The sequence below is a fragment of the Etheostoma cragini genome, chromosome 23, assembly GCF_013103735.1.
Source record: "Etheostoma cragini isolate CJK2018 chromosome 23, CSU_Ecrag_1.0, whole genome shotgun sequence".
Taxonomy (NCBI): Eukaryota; Metazoa; Chordata; class Actinopteri; order Perciformes; family Percidae; genus Etheostoma; species Etheostoma cragini.
In genome coordinates, this window is record NC_048429.1 from 11,187,012 (window position 1) to 11,206,363 (window position 19,352).

The 19,352-nt window shown below is 41.1% G+C and overlaps 1 protein-coding gene across 7 annotated transcripts in view; it reads left to right on the forward strand.

The window, feature by feature from the left end:
* Positions 1–13,346: 13,346 nt before the first annotated feature.
* The window catches only part of dock4b (dedicator of cytokinesis 4b), a 115,124-nt gene continuing 109,118 nt past the window's right edge, over positions 13,347–19,352 (forward strand). For all 7 annotated transcript variants that reach the window (XM_034863227.1, XM_034863228.1, XM_034863233.1 and 4 more), the window contains exon 1: positions 13,347–13,592. In XM_034863227.1, coding sequence (XP_034719118.1) covers positions 13,556–13,592 — 37 coding nt within the window. In that variant the 5' untranslated portion in view covers positions 13,347–13,555. The remainder of the gene's footprint in view (positions 13,593–19,352) is intronic.

The window sequence follows — 19,352 nt, forward strand, 5'->3', positions numbered from 1 at the left end:
TAACACCGGCGAAGAGAGGGGAGAAAAAGGGGGGGAGGGGGTTGGTGGGGGGGAGGGTGTGGGGGAATGGATAGAGTAGGGAATCTGTGGGAGATAAAGGAAAGTGGGCAGCAGTGGGAGAGGATTACTCCTCCCAGGTCGAATCTCTCACCATGCTCCAGTTCTCTCGTTCGATTGTTCACTTGCTCATTCACTCACTCACCCCTTAACCACTGCAGATGCACAAAGCTCTTTCCAAGACACCAAATCAAATATTTATAAAGAAGTGACTGAGTGATAAACAGCTATTGATAATGTGGAGAGTGAATATTGGACTGAAATGGTGGACACAAAAATTACTTTAAACGAATGCTTATGATGCTGTGTGTTTTGCTTGATGGGTAAATAGGCACTTATGCTAACAGTACATCAACTTTATGATGTAAATTGTCAATGTTGTGTTTACAGCTTGTTTCACTGCCACCAAGTGACCAAAAATAACATATTGCTTTAATAACCGACAATTAGTGAGGCAGTTTGGTATATATTACTGTCAAAAGTAAATGACAATACAATTATTTTTAAATAAGTAAGCTAAAATGACATCGTAAAAGTACCAGAGAGTGAAGTTTTATAAAATAACATTTCTGCAGCTACAGCATGGCATGTGTCAGAAGCATAACGCATTTTAGATTTGCTTCATTCAGCCAGAACAGCACATACACACAAAGTTATGGGTAGAATCTGTGCAGAATATCTCAGTATAATATTATCCTGTAGTGACAGATGAAATGTATGAAAACACCTCACAGTTGTGAATGGGGAGTGCAAAACTACATGCGTAGTAGCCAGTACATTTCACTCTGCATGCCTACATTTGGTATTCAGACAGTATTTGCATCCATGCATCTTAATAGAATACTCATTTCCTACACTGACACAAGCCTTACCGTGCTCTTTGTCTGAGTTTCAACATTATTGTCAGGGGCCACAAAAAAAGAGTTTTCTGGCATCCTGGCAACTTACCCCCAGAGATAGTGGTGAATTTGGAAATAGGAAGAATATAAGAGGAGAACGTAGGAGAAACGAAAGAAGCTTGGAACAAATAATCATTGGAAAGGTGAAGAAGCGATGCTGTGAATATACAAATGAGAGATTGTCCAAAAAAGAAACAAACGCAGAAGCAGTGACAGTCATGACCTGCAGTATGGGAGGGTCAAGTGAGAAAGGCGGGGGAGAGATACGGATAATACTAGCGAAAGAAAAATACAGAAATGGCTGTGGGCAGTATTTAAATGAGTCTGTGTGGCGGTCCAGTGCACTGATTGACTGTGAATTGTAACCACTGTGTGCTCACTGGAGCTGCTTGCCCGCTAGGCCAATGCGCTCTCAGTAATTCAGATAGACAGAAACAAGAAAAGAAGAGCAGGAAATTAGACAACATGGAAAGATGAGAGTATACTGTTTTAAATGAACGGCTTTCTTAAAGATAATGACTTAGCCTGCTTTGTACTTGTTTACCCCCATGGTGGACTGTCAGCAACACTCAAATAAGTATAAAACCAAACAAAGAGGTGCAGTAGGAGCTGCAAATGAGGATATGGCAGTTGTGAACCTAAATATGTAACAGTTTTAACAAATACAATAAACTGTTTAAATATCTAAACATATGATTATCCCACAATGTTCACATAATATTATTCTTTGCTCTCTCTCTTTGGTTTCCTAACCCAGAGAGGGTGAGAGAGAGAAGGAGTGTGTGTGTGTGTGTGTGTGTGTGTGTGTTTGTGTGTGTGTGTGTGTGTGTGCGTGTGTTTTAGCTGAGGGCAGCAGAATAAGTGATGGTTTTGGGACTAAGGGGCCCAGTACCCTGCTTCTGCCCATGGTCTTACTGATCTCCTCTAGAAATCTAACACACACAATCTAACACTCATTTGTGTATTCACACACACACACACACACACACACAAACACACACACACACACACACACACACACACACACACACACACACAAACACACACACACACACCTTGGGAACTCAAACATCACACATGTCTGTGTGTCTGTGTTTCTTTGGTGTTTGTGTTTGCTTGTTACCATCTGAAAAGTGTGACTTTATGGATTATGTGAATATGCGTGCACATAATCTTTTATATTCAAAAGCCACTGGAGGGTAACCATTACGCCACTCTTCCATCATAGAACATTAGAATAAAATACACAGTGTTTCTTACTGCAACAAACAACATACCTTTTAGCGATGCATAGCTTCAAGCATTTTGTATTGCAGCATTGCCCATTTTGTTTTTGTTCAATTGTCCTTCCATTAAAGCATTTGCATTAGCGGGGATCAAAATATGAATTCCGTGAAATGACTCTATAGAAGCAGATACATTATGTGTGAGGGATTCAGTAAAGTTGTTTATTATATGCTTCATAATTATCAATCATCTCCATGCACAGCTTCTTTAATTCCACCTCCTTAAATTCTACCTTTAATTCCCCACCATGCCATTAAACTGCACTTCCGTATTCTGTGTATCGTTGTGCAAACCAATGTACTATAGCTGCACTTGGTAGTAATAGTAGTCAGCGTTTGTAATGCATCTCAATTTAAAGTCAAAATCATGAAAGAATCCTCCTAAGAGCAGACAGCTTATGTTACTGTTTTCTTTGTGTGTGCAGGCTCTTACTTGTTTGGTGTTTTAGGCTGAATAATCGAAGCTGGTTAAGGAGGAAGCTATGTTTTCTTCCCACCTGGACACTTTGCTAGCTGTCTGGCTGCAATCAGCTAGAGGAAACACCATAAAACAGTCAACAGAGCTTCCCTGCAAAAAGCTTAGGTATGTGTACATCTTTTTTTCTTGTTTTATCTTTGTCTGTGTCTGCATTTGTGTCTGCCTTTATCTACAGGATTCTTAAATACTGTTTCTTGTCTCGCTCTCACACCACAAGGCTGTTTTCCTTCCTCCACTTATTGATTCTGATTTCGGCACTGACAAAATGTTGAACGGAGTGTTACTTCCAGCTGTGACAGCTGGTGTTTGTTTGTCTGCTTGTGTTTTACCCTTTATGTGTGTGGACCCCCCTCTGATATCTCTACTTGTAGCTTGCTGACACTCTTCTGTACCAATCCCTTTGAGCTGTCTTCTTATACTAAAGTAGTATGAGTGGTTCTGAAACTCTGGAAAATCTGCATTTTGACCTATACAAACTGTTTATATATTCATAATTCGTCATATTGTGTCTGTATACTTACAAAATATGTAATTACACATGGAAGCATGTTGGCGTTGGCATTGAGGTTTGACTGGAATGATTGATATCCAACTGTTAATATTTTATTTTTTACTGTTAAAATAAGTCTTTGGCAGAAACATTACAACCCCCCACCCCCTCCAACCTGCCTAATAAAGCCCTCAGAGAATTGCTGGAGAATTCATAATTTTTCAGTTTTCTCCTCCTCCAAGGTGCTTACACAAATCCACCCTTTTAATGTATGCATCCAGCACAGAGATCAAAGATTCATAGATCACCTTTTGGTGTGTACATTCAAACATGTATGAGAGCTACTAACAGGCACGCATGCATATCTTCAAAAGCACCATGACTAGGCCCTGAGGCAAGTGGGCAAGGAATATGGGTTTTGATTTTAGATGCCTACACTATTTGCCTCCTTCATGCAGTCACATTATGTGAATCCAGCATGAAAGTGAATCACCAAATATGACACCATGTCAATTTAGGACCAATACCAATTCCAATACAGTTCTTCATAGCATGTTGTCCTGCTTACACACAGCTAAGGGCCTCAGGGAGGCCGAGTAGAGTGCATAGACCTACATCTATATTTAAAGAAATACTTTAACATGTTGGGAAAGAAGCTTATTCACTTTCTTACAGAGAGAGAGATGAGAAGATCAATACTGCACAGTAAATATGAAGCTATTGCCAGCAGCTAGGCAGCTTGGACTAGCATACAGACTGGAAACAGCTATGCTAGCTCTTTTCATAGGTACAATACAAATCTGCCTGGGCGACTGGATAGCTCAGTTGGTAGAGCTGGCGCACATATATATATATATATATATATATATAGAGGTTTACTCCTTGACGCAGTGGGCCTTGTTTCAACTCCGATCTGCGGCCATCTGCTGCATGTCATTCCCCCCTCTCTCTCCCTTTTCATTTCTTCAGCTGTCCTGTCAATGAAGGCCTAAAAATGCCCAAAAATTATCTTTAAAAACAAGTCATTCCACCATCACCTATGAAACTCATTAATGAACACATGAAATCTCCTTTGTTTCATCTGTAATAAACAAACTGAAGTGCAAATGCATAATTTGTTGTTTTTTGCTGCAATCATGGCTGGTTGCTGTTCAGAAAAAGAGCAGACTGATGTAAGAAATAGAGCTAAAGGGCTTTTAAAGGTTACGTCATGGCTTGTGACAGTTGGAGGAGAAAAGAATATTGCCAGGACTCAGCTCTGTCTATCAGGCCAGAGATGAAGAGGGAGATAGAGAGACATAGAAAGAAGAAGCAAATGTGTTCAAGGGAAATAAGAAAGTCTAATATAGGCAATGATCGCAAGAATAAAAGAATTGTTGCTTTTTATCTCCTGGAATAAAGGTTGGATGGTCACCCACAGCTGATTTGCACCAGTGAAGCGGTGTCATTTTGTTTAAGTGGAGAATGGTTTCAAATTCCCTCCAGGCGGCTAAAAAAGGGGTTTTAATATGAACAACACCAACACACAGAAATAAATTCATCATTGTGGTCAGGCATGTTGAACACAATCTATTTACTTCCCTCTCAAAGGGATTTACGATGGTGAGAACCGAGGGATGATAAGTCTGTCCTGATTAAACATACACTACCTGAGGTGATAAATCATAATTATGGGAACACGCCTGCTGTTTCTTGCCCGGTGTATAAATCTCCAGGTGCCACTTTGTATGTCTTTCTATCACTGACCTAACCTCTCATACATCGGTTCTTCCACCGAGGATTGGTCATCTCATTTGCCATGTCTTTGCCTTGTAGCCTCAGCGGAATCTCTGCTGGCAGCAGACATCTAACAGTCATTGTTTAAGGACAGCAAATCAAACCATGAGGCCCTGACACAGAAGCACAGGCAGCTGCCATGACATTTGGAAGAGAAGGCTTTTTGATGTGGTAGGCAAGACTGGAGCTGTGTTTTTTTTTCTGTCTCTCTGTTGCTGCAAATCTGTCCAGAGCTGTCTCTCTCTCTCTCTCTCTCTCTCTCTCTCTCTCTCTCCCTCCCTCTCACTGCATGTCTATCTTAATGTCCGCTTCATGTCCGCTCCTTTCTTTTTTTTCGTGTTTTGCCCATATTCATATTCTGTGTTTGTATCTGTCATGTTTCTGCATGCTTTAAATAGTGTGTGAGTGTCCGTTGAGGATATCTCTGTGTTGCACTCCTGTCTCCAGTGAGTAAAGCAGCAATTCACAGACCCTCTCACTGTCAGAGGGTTATCAGAGTAAAGCATGGTGTGTCTCCCACTGAGCCATGGGCCACAAATCTCCCCTACACCAGCTTTCATCTGTGCTTTAATGCACCTGTACTGAAAGCATGCACACACACGCACGCATATTATTTTTGTGCCACTCTGTCACATTCATTTTCAAACCCCTGTTCTTTTTGTACCCTGATTTCTAACCTACATGTGGAATCATCTTTTTGTTCTTCCAAGAACATTTTGTGCTTGAAGGGTTGCGCAAGAACACACGTGCAGTAAGTATTCTAGCTTTAATGAATATGGATTTCTCAGTGATTTGTTATTTGTTATCGACAAGTGTTGATTGGAGTGCTGTTAGTTCACTGATAGTCAATACAGCCATGGGTTAAGTGTTCTAAATTAATCCAAAAAGTGTACGCTTGACTCTGATGATGCAGACATCAATGAGCACCGACTAAGTGCTGAATTTACATCGTTAGTTAAATCAGCATTGATTATTTCACTTGGTTAACATGTACACAGAGTAAAATACAGAGTGCTGTTGTACTGAATGTGCTATAGTGCTTTATTCTGTGCAAAATTGATAAATTCATGATTTCTTCTTCTTAAGTTATTCCATTGTCTATGACAGTGGAGCACACCTGTAAATGTATATGTCTACAACATGTGAGACAGTATGCTTGATTGAGCTTGCCATGGCAGTTTAACTAAGCTGTTTCGTATCCTGCTGTGATTTGTAATTCTGTTGACTTATCTCCAGATCAGCCTTTCCTGCTTCTGGTTTTGCTGACAGGCCAAAGCCACTTCACAGCACTCAACGATGCTTGAACACACATGCACACATAATAATATCTTGTGTCATTCAGACCAGTTTGAAGCATCACTGCAGAAGAAAAACAAAAGCAATTAAACTACAAAGATGTTGTTGCTTTTCTTTCTTCAATAGATGATTTTGAGGCCCCGGGGGCTGTCAGACCTTCCCACTGGCATATGAGCTCACCATTACAACAATGACTTAAGATAATCACATAATGTCGGAAATCCCACATCTTGATCACCACCAAAATTGAATTAACTGATCCGCTGACCTTGGGTTATCTCCCTGACAAATTTGAGTTAAATAGAACCAAAAACAGTGTACAATGTGAGATTTGTACATTTGTTACGTAAAAAGGTAAATAAAAAAAGATATTTTAACCAGCAGACACATGCCATATTCCAACATTTAGGAGCCCCCATCACGCATAAGTTTGACTTCAGAATATCACATAAATGCCACGCACACACACTCACACATTGCCAATGCAAATTAATCATGTTCTCACACAGCCTTTTCATAACACCTCATACTTTACATATTCAGTGGGATCACATACAGTATGACATAATCATTTGTATAATGTAAGCAGAACTGTATGAAAATTCATGTTTGGCATATATATATTTCTGGGAATCAACTCATTTTCTCCATAGCCATGTTTTTTTACCAGAGATAACCTAACTAAACTGCTGACTTTCAGGTAAATCTAAGCATTAGCGATTACGGCATGTAATTCCAGCCCCTTGTGCTGATAGCTCCGCACGTTATCACAGGTGTCAAAGGCTACAGTTAAATGTGTCAGCATGTTTTTTTTATCTTATTAGTCCAAGTAAACATGCAGCCGTGGTAATCACACCCCTCATGGCATTTTTATGCACCGAGGGCCTAATGCATCAGAAAAGCAAAACTTATCAGCTCACCCGCGAGTGAATCTTATACACCACCTCTTTATGCGGATTACAGGATGTAGGTGGGACGGGTACACTCATCGCAGCACAGACTGCTCCTCACACTAACACCCACACACCAACAGAAGGACAGAACATCTAAACACCAACCAGAAAAGAGCAAACAGCACTTAACTGAGAACGAGTCGGGCTATTGCCAGACTGTGGTTTTACAGATATGAGTAAGAAGATGACTAAGCATAGAAACAAAAGATTGTATGTTTGTGCACATGGACTTTTTGCATGTTATTTAATGTGGTGATGCGTCTTAGTAACAGTCAAAACAAGTGAATCAAATCATGGAAATGTGTCCAGTTTCATTCTTCTTAATTATTCTCTTTATCTACTTTTTGTTGGATTTTCTGTCAGAAGAGTTTCGGTTCTGGGCTACAAGATCGGGCTTGTTTTAAGTAGCCAGCTCTACTTCTGTATTCTTATAATCCACTTTTAGCACTTTCTTTCCTTTATGTTTACTAATTGTCATGGGAAAGTCCATTATTTTAGCTGAAACGACAAATGGTAATGCTTTTATGAACAAGGATGGATTTCCCACATTGGTTGACAAAGGCAGCTTGTCATTTCTAGCAGGCAAATTGTCAGCGGAAATGACAGCTGTCTCTAGCGGACTGATCAGTTGTAGCTAGGTAGCTAATCATTAGCTTAATTTGTAAGCTTGAAATGTTGTCTCAGAGAAATCAGAGACCTTGATAAAATCATCTCTTGAATGCCTGTGTAAAGCTTGTTGGTCTTAGTATTGATACGGCAAAACACAAGACAATTTCATTTCTCTGTGGAGAAATACTACAAATGAACTGTAGTGTGTGTGTGTGTGTGTGTGTGTGTGTGTGTGTGTGTGTGTGTGTGTGTGTGTGTGTGTGTGTGTGTGTGTGTGTGTGTGTGATGAAACATGTAGTCTCTATGGATCTATGGGGGGGGAGGGCACATATTGCCAAGGATTGCTTTCAACTTGCTGACAGATACAGCCATTTATGACAGCCATCTGTCCAGCTCGTTTGTGTGTGCGTGTGCGTGTGTGCGCGTGTGTGTGCGTATGTGCATACATTCACAGGCACAATTATGCTTTTGCTGGTGGGAGTCTGGGTCCAGGTGGCTGTATACTGTAATATTACACGCACAGTGTGCAACAGCACAGGGCACGTGGGGGCCCTGCAGAACACGTTAGTCATAAAAGTCATAGATGCCCAATCTGGGACCCACAGCTCGGCTCTTACCATGACCCAAAAACTGTAACCTGAGAACATTGTCTAATGGGAGTCAAGAGGAAGTATTGTAGCTGACCACATCCAATACAGTTTCTCATCTCTTATGGTAAACAAGAATACAAGATCATTGTGGACTAGATGACCGCAATCATACTGAGCAGCGGAAACGTTTCAATGCAAATGTCTTGATTTTTCCCATGGTGGCAAATGACCACATGAGTTATTTTAGTGGGCAGCTGGAGAGCTTGTCTGTTCAGAGGCTTGCTGGAGGCAAAGCAGATGAAAAAGACCACTTCATAGGTTAAAGGAGATAACAGATGAGTTTGGGTATAATGAGGACTGAGCTGCTCCTTTTAACTCCACTTGTTGATATCTTGAAACGAAGATCAGAGATCTTTGAATCTTTGGGATTGTGTTGAAAACTGAACCCCTTTATGTCTAAAGATGCAAAGATTTCTTTTCCAATGTATAAAGCAGCTGAAAACAAGCATTAGCTAGATACAAAAAATAATTGCTTCTTGCCTGAATGCAGGGACTCATGAACTTGTTGATGGTAAACGTTTTGTGTATGTCAGAGATGCGGTTAAACTAGATAAGAGAGAACAAAATGTAAAATGCTGTACTTTTCACACATTTGATTCCCACGGTGAACACTGGCAGGTGATAGGATCCATTCCTGTATTGCAAATCATATTTCATAGCTTCTGAGTGCAGTTTTGCATATCAAACCAGTGGAAAATCCTCCATTGGCGCATTCCGTGTTCATACTAAGGAGGGAGACGGAGGTGGTCTATTTTTATATCCAGCCAAAACAAGGTTTGATGTGAAGGCCCAGCGGAGGAGAAGGAAATAAGTTGAGCTGATATTCTGCTCTTATCCACAGTCTCTGCAGATGCTGCTCTCTCATGCATGTTGTTAAGATGGAGACAATTAAGGATAATGTTCAGATATTTAGCAATACATGGCCTTTTATTGGATTTGAAGGAGGGTTATTTTTCTCGTAAGGCACATCCCATTTTCATGGCTGTATTCAGAGGCCTGTTTCTACTAGAGGTAAGGATATTGCCAGCTGCGTGAGCGCTGAGGGAGGCATATGTGCAGTTGCAGTTAAGAAGTGGTGAGAGGTTCTAGTCAGTGGTCTCTCGAGGCAAGCCAGTGTCATTTTCTGCTCCGACCGGCCAACAAACTAAACAAGCCTCGTGCGGTCTCACTTTTTGACAAATACACTGGTTGTAGTTGTAATGGTTTGATGCTGAAGGGGAAATCATAAGAGGACATGGAAAAAAAAAAACAGAGATGTCCTTAAAGGGCCAGTTCACCCCAAAATCAAAACGATGGTGCGAAGAAAATAGTTCCTACATGAAACTGCTCACAACCAGGTTTGTGGATTATCTTTGGTAAACAGGTCATGGTTTTTAAAAAGACACATTGCTGTAATTGTTTGGCCTTTTCTTTGAGGCTTGTCTTTGAGCACCACAAGCGGCGTGCCATCTTGTTCCAATATATTCGAGAAAAGGCTGACATCCCTACGGCATATATTGCCAACACTGAGCAAGTAGATTGATAAAGCACTAAGATTTTTTTTAATTATTATTTTAAAGTGAACTGTCCCTGTAAGTGATAACTGATACCTGAAAGCTCTACCATTGCTTTAAAGCACATCTATGATTATGTCGTCTCGCATGTCCTTTGTTAGAGACAACTTGTTTATGTTTCAAAAGCAATGAAGTCCTGATGCTAAAGCAAAGAACAAATGTTCTCTTCTTTTCTCTTCGCTTCTCTTTATCCTAGAAATTTTGATTTATGCGTCACAGATGTTGTGTTTATGTGTGGCCATGGGCCAGAGATGAAAAGAGACTGGTGGTTGAGTGGCAGAAATGCTGAGCAATGTTCAGAGCCCATCTGGGCTTGTGGAACTGTCTTCCCTGCATCATATTCTGTCGTGCTCCTAAACATGACGGCCTGCAGGAACATATGGGACCCCTGATGAAACTCGCAGCAAACATAAAGAAGTGTATGGACGCCATGGTGATGCACAAGGGATAAGAGGAAAGTAGAAATCAAGCCCTAAACAGAATGCTGGGTGACACGACCTGTCATCAGTCCACCATGATAATCCTTTCACAGTGTGGTCATCGTAAAGATATGTCACCCCTATCCTTTTTTTTTTTCCAGCTGCCACTTCATCATTCTCTGTCAGTCTGAGCTTTACAGTGGCACATAGTTTTACATTCAGACATTGAAAGGACAGTACATTTGTCGCCAAAAATACTCAGATTAAGATTAGTATTTTTAGCCACACTATAGCATGTTTCATAGGTTGTTCATGTTTCGATCAGTTGGCCAGTTTGGCATCAAAATGTGTCTAGACCTTCACGGTCCCGTCCGTTTGGTTGGATTCACTGACTTTTCATCAAGTGCCATCATCAAGGAAATTCTGTATTCATATTCTATTGCTTGACAGTATAACAACTGTTGTAGTGTATTTTAAAGCCACTGCTAAAACACATTCAATCATTGTTATTTCCAAATATTGCATTCACACTACAAAACACTACATCATTTCAGTCAGGTCACATTTAGCTGTAGGCAGTCACAACCAAATCATGTTGTTCACTGATGTAGATCATAGTCTAGTTTCCACTTTCTAAAAGAGCTGTCTCCAATCTCCTGTCCTCGCAGGGAGAAATCTATTGGGTTTCTGTTTTACTTTGCTCCATGGCTTATGATTTATTCATATATGGAGTAGAACATCCCAACAATCCCCCACAACCCACCCTACACCCACAACCCTCCACGTCTCCAATCAGAAATATCGAAGGAGGCCGTATGGGGATGAAGGAGTGCATCATGGAAACACAGTGCAAAATAATTCCAGTTCTATCAGCTACTCCACTTTTTAATTAAATGTAGTATTTCATGGCATTTCCTATGCTAATATTTTGTTGCGTACAGTGAGAAAATCAGGACAGATAAGAAAAGGGGATGACCTGCAACTCATGATGGCCATAGAACCTGGTGTGTACTTTAACCTACCGAGCTAGCAGCGAGCCTGGGGTTGCTTGCTTTTTTATGGCCTACACATTCATAATTTACCATGTAAACTACAAAGGTGGATGGGTAAGTGGACGTGCGAAATAGTGATGAGACAGAGAGAAAAAAGAGGCACATTTGACACTTCAAAGCATTTTAATGCACCATTTGCAGCCAGGGAAATACTGTACTTTTTTTTAGTACAAAAAAATCCTTTGTACTCAAACACAACCCCAGCTACACTCAGGCAGATGATAAGAGTTAGTAGAGAATGAAAGAAAAGGGGAGAGAGGGGGAGCGGGGTGCTGGGTGCTATGGATTTATTAAATAGCGAGGACAGCAGGCTCATAAAAAATGTGTGACATTGGGTGTACATGCACTCCCCCCACATGCAACACAGGCATACAAACTCACTCTCTCGTTCACATACGCACACGGAGAGCTGTGTGGGCTTTGGAACTCCCTCCAGTTTTCTGCTTATGTATTTTTCATGCACTGGATGTCTCAGTAGAAGGCCTGTGTGTCCAAGTCATGATTTATTCCTGTTTCAATGTCATGTTCTATACTAATACTTAAAATGAGGGTCCTAAAGTCTGACGTGAATATGTGCGTACATGTCTTTTTATTTGGGGAATATCAGAGCTTTACAGTAAGTTCATCTTTCTTTTTTTCTTTCTTTCTTTCTTTCTTTCTTTCTTTCTTTCTTTCTTTCTTTCTTTCTTTCTTTCTTTCTAATAAGCTAACTAGTCTTTTAAATGCAAAAACAGAACAATACTCACATGGCAGTAAAGATTCTTTGTTGCAGTAACCCTTTTATGTTTTTTTATTGAATAACTTACAAACCATAAGCATACAATGTATCGTAGAGGCCGATGGCTGTAAAGATGCTAAGGATAATGTGATCTTCATATCCACAATTATGTCAGTAGCTTCTACTACAAGTCCCACAATGCGTTGCTTTCGTGTCTCGCTGCGCTGGCAATGCCGCTGCATTCAAGTACTCTTTGGGAGTGTCTGATTTTATAAACCTCAGCTGCTGCTTGGAAACTCGAAGTGCTTATGATTTTTAATAATACAAACTCAGGCTGGACAATTTGGGGAATCCTTTATATTTGGATTAATTAAATAGTTTGTTACTTTGCACTGCTTGAACTGTGTTTTGGTGGATTTGGTCATACTTTTTGTGATGGACACATCAAATGTGTTTTGTTAGTAGGCTAAGCTATACTGTCTATCTCAGTTCCATTGAAAATAAAACGTATGAGTTTGTATAACTTGCAAGGACCAACTAGCCAAAATGTAAGGACCAACCAAAAAAATTGTTGACCTTATAGCCCATATTAAAATAGGCTAATGTTATTCTAGTATGTAAGCCTAATTTACGTGGTGAAAGCAATTGAAGCAACCTCATTTTGTCAGTAACATATAACCACAGGGTAATGCTTGGCGATGTGTTATCGCTTGACCCGTGCAACGATTCGGCTAGCTTAAATGTGTGCTGTGGGAATGTACCAAAGAAAACTTCCAGAACGAGGCTATAGAAAAGCTATTGATCACATGTAAAAAAAAGAGAGAAGAAAGTATCCCATGTAGGCTAACGTTAGCCTATAAACTCAATTTTAAAATAATCTCAATAGTCTCCCAGAGCAATGCTTAATAGATTTTGTAATGAAAGGCTGGTAACAAATTAAGATAAACGAAGACCAGAAGTATTTAAATACGTCAGTTTTTAATTTAAACATCAGATACTGGTACAGCTTTGATGGTATACGGCCCCCTAATGTCACGAAGTTGGGAAATGACCGCCAATCTAATTTCTCTGGGCCCTCCAATACACTGAACCGCCAAATCATGACATTTCCGACAGCACTAGAACGCAGCATGTCTCCGTACCACTACGAGCAGCAGCATCAGCGGCAGCAGCAGCAGTAGTGCTTTCTCTCTGTTACCTAAACAATGACTCCTACTACAGACCGGGGGAAAGCACACCAGTAGTATGCGTTACACAGCACCGAAACCCTGCATTTCGCTGCTATTCCGACCACTCACTTAAATGTGCCGACCCTAAACATGTGGATACCTACAGAACATGAAAAATACGGTGTCGGTAAGTTTATTGCCTTTATGTTTTGAAAACTGCTGTCCTCTGCGTTCACTCACATTCAGTTGTAGGCCATGTGTGAATGTGTGGATGGGTTTCGAGAGGTGAACTGGCTCTACGAATGATGATTTCTAGCAATGCGAACTGTTTGAACAATGTGATTTTTTTTTTTAAGGGTACTGGAAGGCAGCACCAGCTTCCTTTCAAACAGCCCATGATGAGAGCTTTGGTTTAATTTGACTGCCACATTGCAAAAACATAGGGTTGTGGCTCATCTGACCCCCCAGGGTTTGCTAAATGAACAGCCACATTACGATGTTTTTTGTGTTCCTACTCGCTATTTTCCTTATTTCCCCTTGACTTGTCTGGGTTTAATAGTGCTCTATCTTGACTCAGGGGCTTTGCATTTGCTCTTGTTGTGCTGTCAGTTTGAATGGGGAAAATCAGCCGATTACCACAGTCGCTGTTTGTCTCTGTATATCGTGCGCACCATCTGCCAATTCTTCGAAAGAAATAGCCTACAAATGTGAGCGAAAAAAACGAAAATGACGAACAAGAGACATCTTCTTTCATTTAGTGTACCTGGGATTGAGGTTGCTGTGGACCTTGAGAGGTCTGAAATGTGTCTCCCTCAGTGCATTGTTCCAGGCTGTCGGAGGCTCTGGATCAAACACTGAACTGAGACAAACAAGCGACAACAACGCAACCGAAGCCAAATGTAGGAGGGAAAAATCAGACACAGACATTCTCCTGTTGTTGTTGTTGTTGTTGTTTTTGGAATTTCTTCTGCCTTTCTTTACCCTAAAAAAAACAGGCTCATTGAGATGCGGGCACTTAGAGGCGGCTTATGTCTCATGATTATATTCCCCATAGATAGGCAATCGGTCTGCTCCGTGTGTGATGCTCTAGTAGTCCCTACATGATCCCGCAGCCTCCGTGAAAACCAGCCAATAATCATGTTTTAATCTTTGCAAGGATGCCAGAAAAGAAAAGTGGCCAGTAAAAACCTCTTAAAACTACTACAGCTGATATGATAAAGAGATTATACATTTCCTATCTGTAGCTAATCTGCTTGCATAATAAGGCAGGCTCCTATACGCTCTTGTAAATGTTGCTTATTGTCCGAAAATACCACATTGCCACCATAACCTGAAATCAATGAAGCACATTGAACCGGAAACTAGCCTTTGGCCTCTCTCTGTCACACTCAGTGGTCTGGTCACTTGACTGCTAAATTTCCCCCTGGTGTGTATGCTTTTTCCCCTTCTCTGTCCATGTCTATGTACTGTAAGTGCTAAAGACCTGATACTCACTGTGAAGTTATATTATACTTAATCCTGTGCAGGGTCATGGTCCCCTAGAGCCCATAGCTCTCATATTTTGATAGGGCAGAATAATAGATTCATTCCATTTAGCCTCTTAAACCCATCCCCTCCTATCAAAGTTCACTTGGATGGATAAAAGGAAGACATTTATTTTGAAGGCTAAATACTTTTCATTGTCCCCACACTGCAAGAGGGCGCCCTGTTAATTGGATTAAGTCTCTTTATCCCATTTTATTTCAATAACAGCAATAAGACCCATTTAATTGGCTGTGATTTATTTTTTAAGACATGTTTTGGCAACTGTGTACTTCTTTATAGTCTGGTTCTTTTTAAGGAAGAAACTAGAGTGTTTTCCTGTTATGAAATTCAGGTTACATGATATACAAACACATTCACACAAAGAAATGTGAGAGGCCCTTTGGTTAGTTTTAGTTATGATAAGAGCAACTTTAATATATTAGCTTCAGCAGAGTGAGTGTTTTTTTCACTCTGCAGTTCAGAAAGGTACTTGTGGTTCTGGTCTTTGGTTTTGTTTGTACTGTACATTTTATACCATTTTTTACCAGTGTCTTACAGAGGAATCCATTCATTCTGTTTAAGTGGATTTGAGGGGGAATCATATGGGCTGGGCCATGCTACAAAGGAACTAGTTAGTATGATGTGTTGTTTGACCACGTCAGGTTAAAGTGTTAATTGCTCTTCCGAACACTCAAAGTCTGGCTGGAAAGCCGTTCTAGAGATGGTCGAGATATGATAGGGTGAAGTTTTGTTAGACAGTGTCTCCTGTCTTGGTTTTAAACACAAAAAGTGACAGAAATAGTTAAATGAAATGAAAAAGATAGCGTGGGAGAGAAGTTTGAATATTGGTTGTCAGCTCTGCAAAGCTGGCCTATCACTGCGTGAAGTGTGTGTGAATTTAGTTTGGTGCTTTCCCAAGGTTAACAGAAATTGTCGAACCAAGCCGCCTTCTGACAAACAGTGCAGTGCCTTAGATATAAATACAAAACTTTAGTAGCCTCGCACAACTATTTCAATATTCGGATAACCAAATGAAATGAAAGACTTTTGCTAAAAGGTTTGCAACTTAGCATGGCTATTGCAATGTTAACGTAAATATTCCATTAGCTTTTCTCCAAGTTCCCTTATTTTGTAGCGATAAAAGGATAAGCAAATGTATATCCTTTTGCCAAAATAACCTCACACCAGCAATGACCATTGATCCCCAGATTGAATCACACTTTAAATTATTCATGCAAGAAGGGACAGCTGTTGCCTTTCCAAAGGTCGCCACATCTTATAGCCAAACACTACCTGAGATGGGACTGAGCTAAACCCCATGTCTGCAGAATTAACATCGTTAATCCAAATCTGTTTTCACTTTCCACTCCTTTGGGGCCTTTCATAAATATCCATGCTGTAGATTTGCTGTGATATCTAAATATTGGTACAAGTAAGTCCCTACCTGAGCCATTTTGAATGGGATCTTTTTCCGGGTGCATTCAGCGAACATTTAATCCCCTTTTGACAGAAAAGCTGGGAAACTAAAAGGCCTTGGAAATCCTTGCAGGTACATTTGATCTCGAGCCAAATCAAGATAAGATCAGAAAGTCTCGCTGTGTAATTGGAAGGTTTCAGTGTTTGATCTTAATTCGCCTTACTAGCGAAGCGGGGCCCTGGGAGGACGGGGGCCTCTGCAATTGATGAAATATGAATGGACTCTCGGCAAGTTGATGTTAAGGCGCCCATTAGCCCACCAGTGGAGTGATTACTGGTTTTTAACCCGAAGCGAGAAGGTTGCAAGATTGATGAGACAATGTTAATATCTGATTCCTAAATGGACTTGGGATATGGAGACATTAGATTAAGCCAAGGGGGAGAATCTTGTACAATATATCAGTCATGTTTTTTAATACAAGGCTGGCTTAGGTTGCTAGTAAAAATGATGAGATCAAGTGACAAAGGATAAAGGGAGGCATGGATTTACAGTAGATGGTGAAAAGTTGAGATTGCTTGATGACAGATGTACTCAAGAATGTCTTAACAGTGCTCCATAAATGCATGATGACGAATATATCGCGGATGTCCCTGAAGAAAAGCGCACTTCGACTTGATCACTGACTACAGAACATACTCAAGGCTGCATTGTGTCATGTTTAGAGTAGACGTAGAGTTAATGCTGTAGACAGACAGAGAGTGAGGGAGGCCTTTCTCCTCATTAAGGCCCTTTGATACAACCAATCAGGCATGTCATTGCTCATCATAATTTAGACACATAATTAAACCGTTTTAACGAGCTGGTTTGGATTTGCGTTTGTGCAAGTTGAATTCTCCACTGATGGCCGGAGTAGCTTGACTTATTGTGCAACTATGTCTCACTCTTTGATTGTCGTGGAAAGAAGTAACAAGCAGCATCGGATAAAGACAGAATGGAACAGCGGCCTGATTGAATTCTGCTGCGACAAGGGCCAATGTCGGGCCTGAGGGGGTTTCTGCTCTCCTGTGGCTGACATCGCTGGTTCCCTCCTTGGGGGAATGTCGCTGTGGTAGATGGAGTGTGGAGGAGGCGGGGGTGATGGGTGGTTGAAGGTGCTGGCGCGTGTCAGGGGTGGACTCATTGTCGGGGTGTCCGCCCTGCCCTGTTACCCCCAAATCCACTCCCCTCCCTTACACCCCACTCCACAGGGGATTAGCAGGTTGTTTTGGGGGGGGGGGGCTGAGGCCCATTCCACCATTAGAACCATGATTCCCTAATGCAGCAAGCCCCTGGGCGATGTATGTGAGAGGGTGGAGGGCGGGGGGGGAGGGAGGCGTGGTGAGGTGAAACCTACCAGCTTGTAATTGCTTCCTCACCCGCTGCCTCGTCTCCATCTGCAGTGGGAGCACCCCTTCTCCTCTGAGTTCACACACATTTGCACACATACAGTCATTCAACATGGAGGGAGACCGTAGGAGGCTCCCTGGAGAATTAAACAGAGGCAGAAAATAACAACAAGAAAATTAACCCCCCAGCCCACTACTATACACAAGCTGTTCCCGGTGTGTGCTTCATGTATTGTAAGGGTTACATAAAATGACATGGACATGTGACATATGACGGACTCAGTGAGTATTTCATTCATTGCTGATTCACCCTGTACAATAATAGCCACTGTAGCACAAACATGGCCTGAGACGTGAGGACCAAGTTGGAGAAATGCCCCAGCTGGTTCATTTGTGTTATTCAATTGAATTATGCTCTATTTATCAAGGAGATCTCAATTATGACAGAAAAATGCCACAACCGCACAAACAATGTCTTGTTTGTTTAGATTTAGCAACACTAGACACAGGCAAAAGACACAATTGTGTAGTCTGTTATATTATGTGAAAATGAAAATATTTTACCTATTTTCTTTATGACTCCCTTCAAGCCTTTAGTCACCACACACTGGGGATACCCTTGTGAATCCCATTGGAGTTGGTGACACAAACAAACCAATATGCTGTAATCGTCTGTCCACATCCATGTATAATGTCCAGACAGGCAGCTCGAGACAGGCAGCTCGGGGGAGCGTTTCTGCATTTCCACTCCAGTGGCAGCCTAGCTGTAAGGAGATGATGCTTCTGCTCTGAGATGGCCGAGCGATTTCCAGTTTAACAGAATAAATGTGACATATCATAATAGCCTTTATTTCACATGGGCTAGACAGGCATTATTGGTTTCAAATGCTTGTTTGTCAGGCAATCGCTAATGTCGTTCTTAGAGGTGCAATGGTTTTAGATCAGAAAATGGATGATAACATAGTGAGATACTGAATGAAATTTGTGTTTTTTGCTTCGGTGTTATGATATACTCTGGGGCCATTTTAGCAGGTCTAATGTGGTGTAGTAAGGTTGTGGTTTCCCTTCCTTAATATCAATATGTGATTCCTGTGTGAGAGAAGTTAATGGAATATGTCCTATTAGGAATTCAGCAGCTTTACTGATCAGTAGCGTGTGTGTGTGCGTGTGTGTGTGTTTCTCTCATCTGTGTGGGCCGAGGGGAAATATGACTGACATGCTATTTTCATAAAGGAAGGGTGTCTGCCGGTGACAATCACTGTGATTGGCGGGTGAGAAGAGCTGTTTATGCATCGAGAGACGCTTGTTTTTTTTTTATGCTCATTTACAGCGAAAAAAGATTGCGTGGACTAGTCCAGCATCAGTTATGTGTGTTCTGCGGCTGTAATCCAGGCTCACATGTATTGACCATAAAGGAAGTGTAAATTGATTTGTGTGAGCGTTTGTGTGGTTGACCCTGTGCCTCATAATGACCTCAAGGCTTCCATTTTCCCATAAACCAAGCTTCAGTAATAGCTATCTCTGCTCACCCTCAACTTACTAAAACCAGTGTGCTTAATTCATTATCAACATGCTAATAAAAAAAGTTGTTATGGTCCGTTCAGGATCAATCTTATATCAT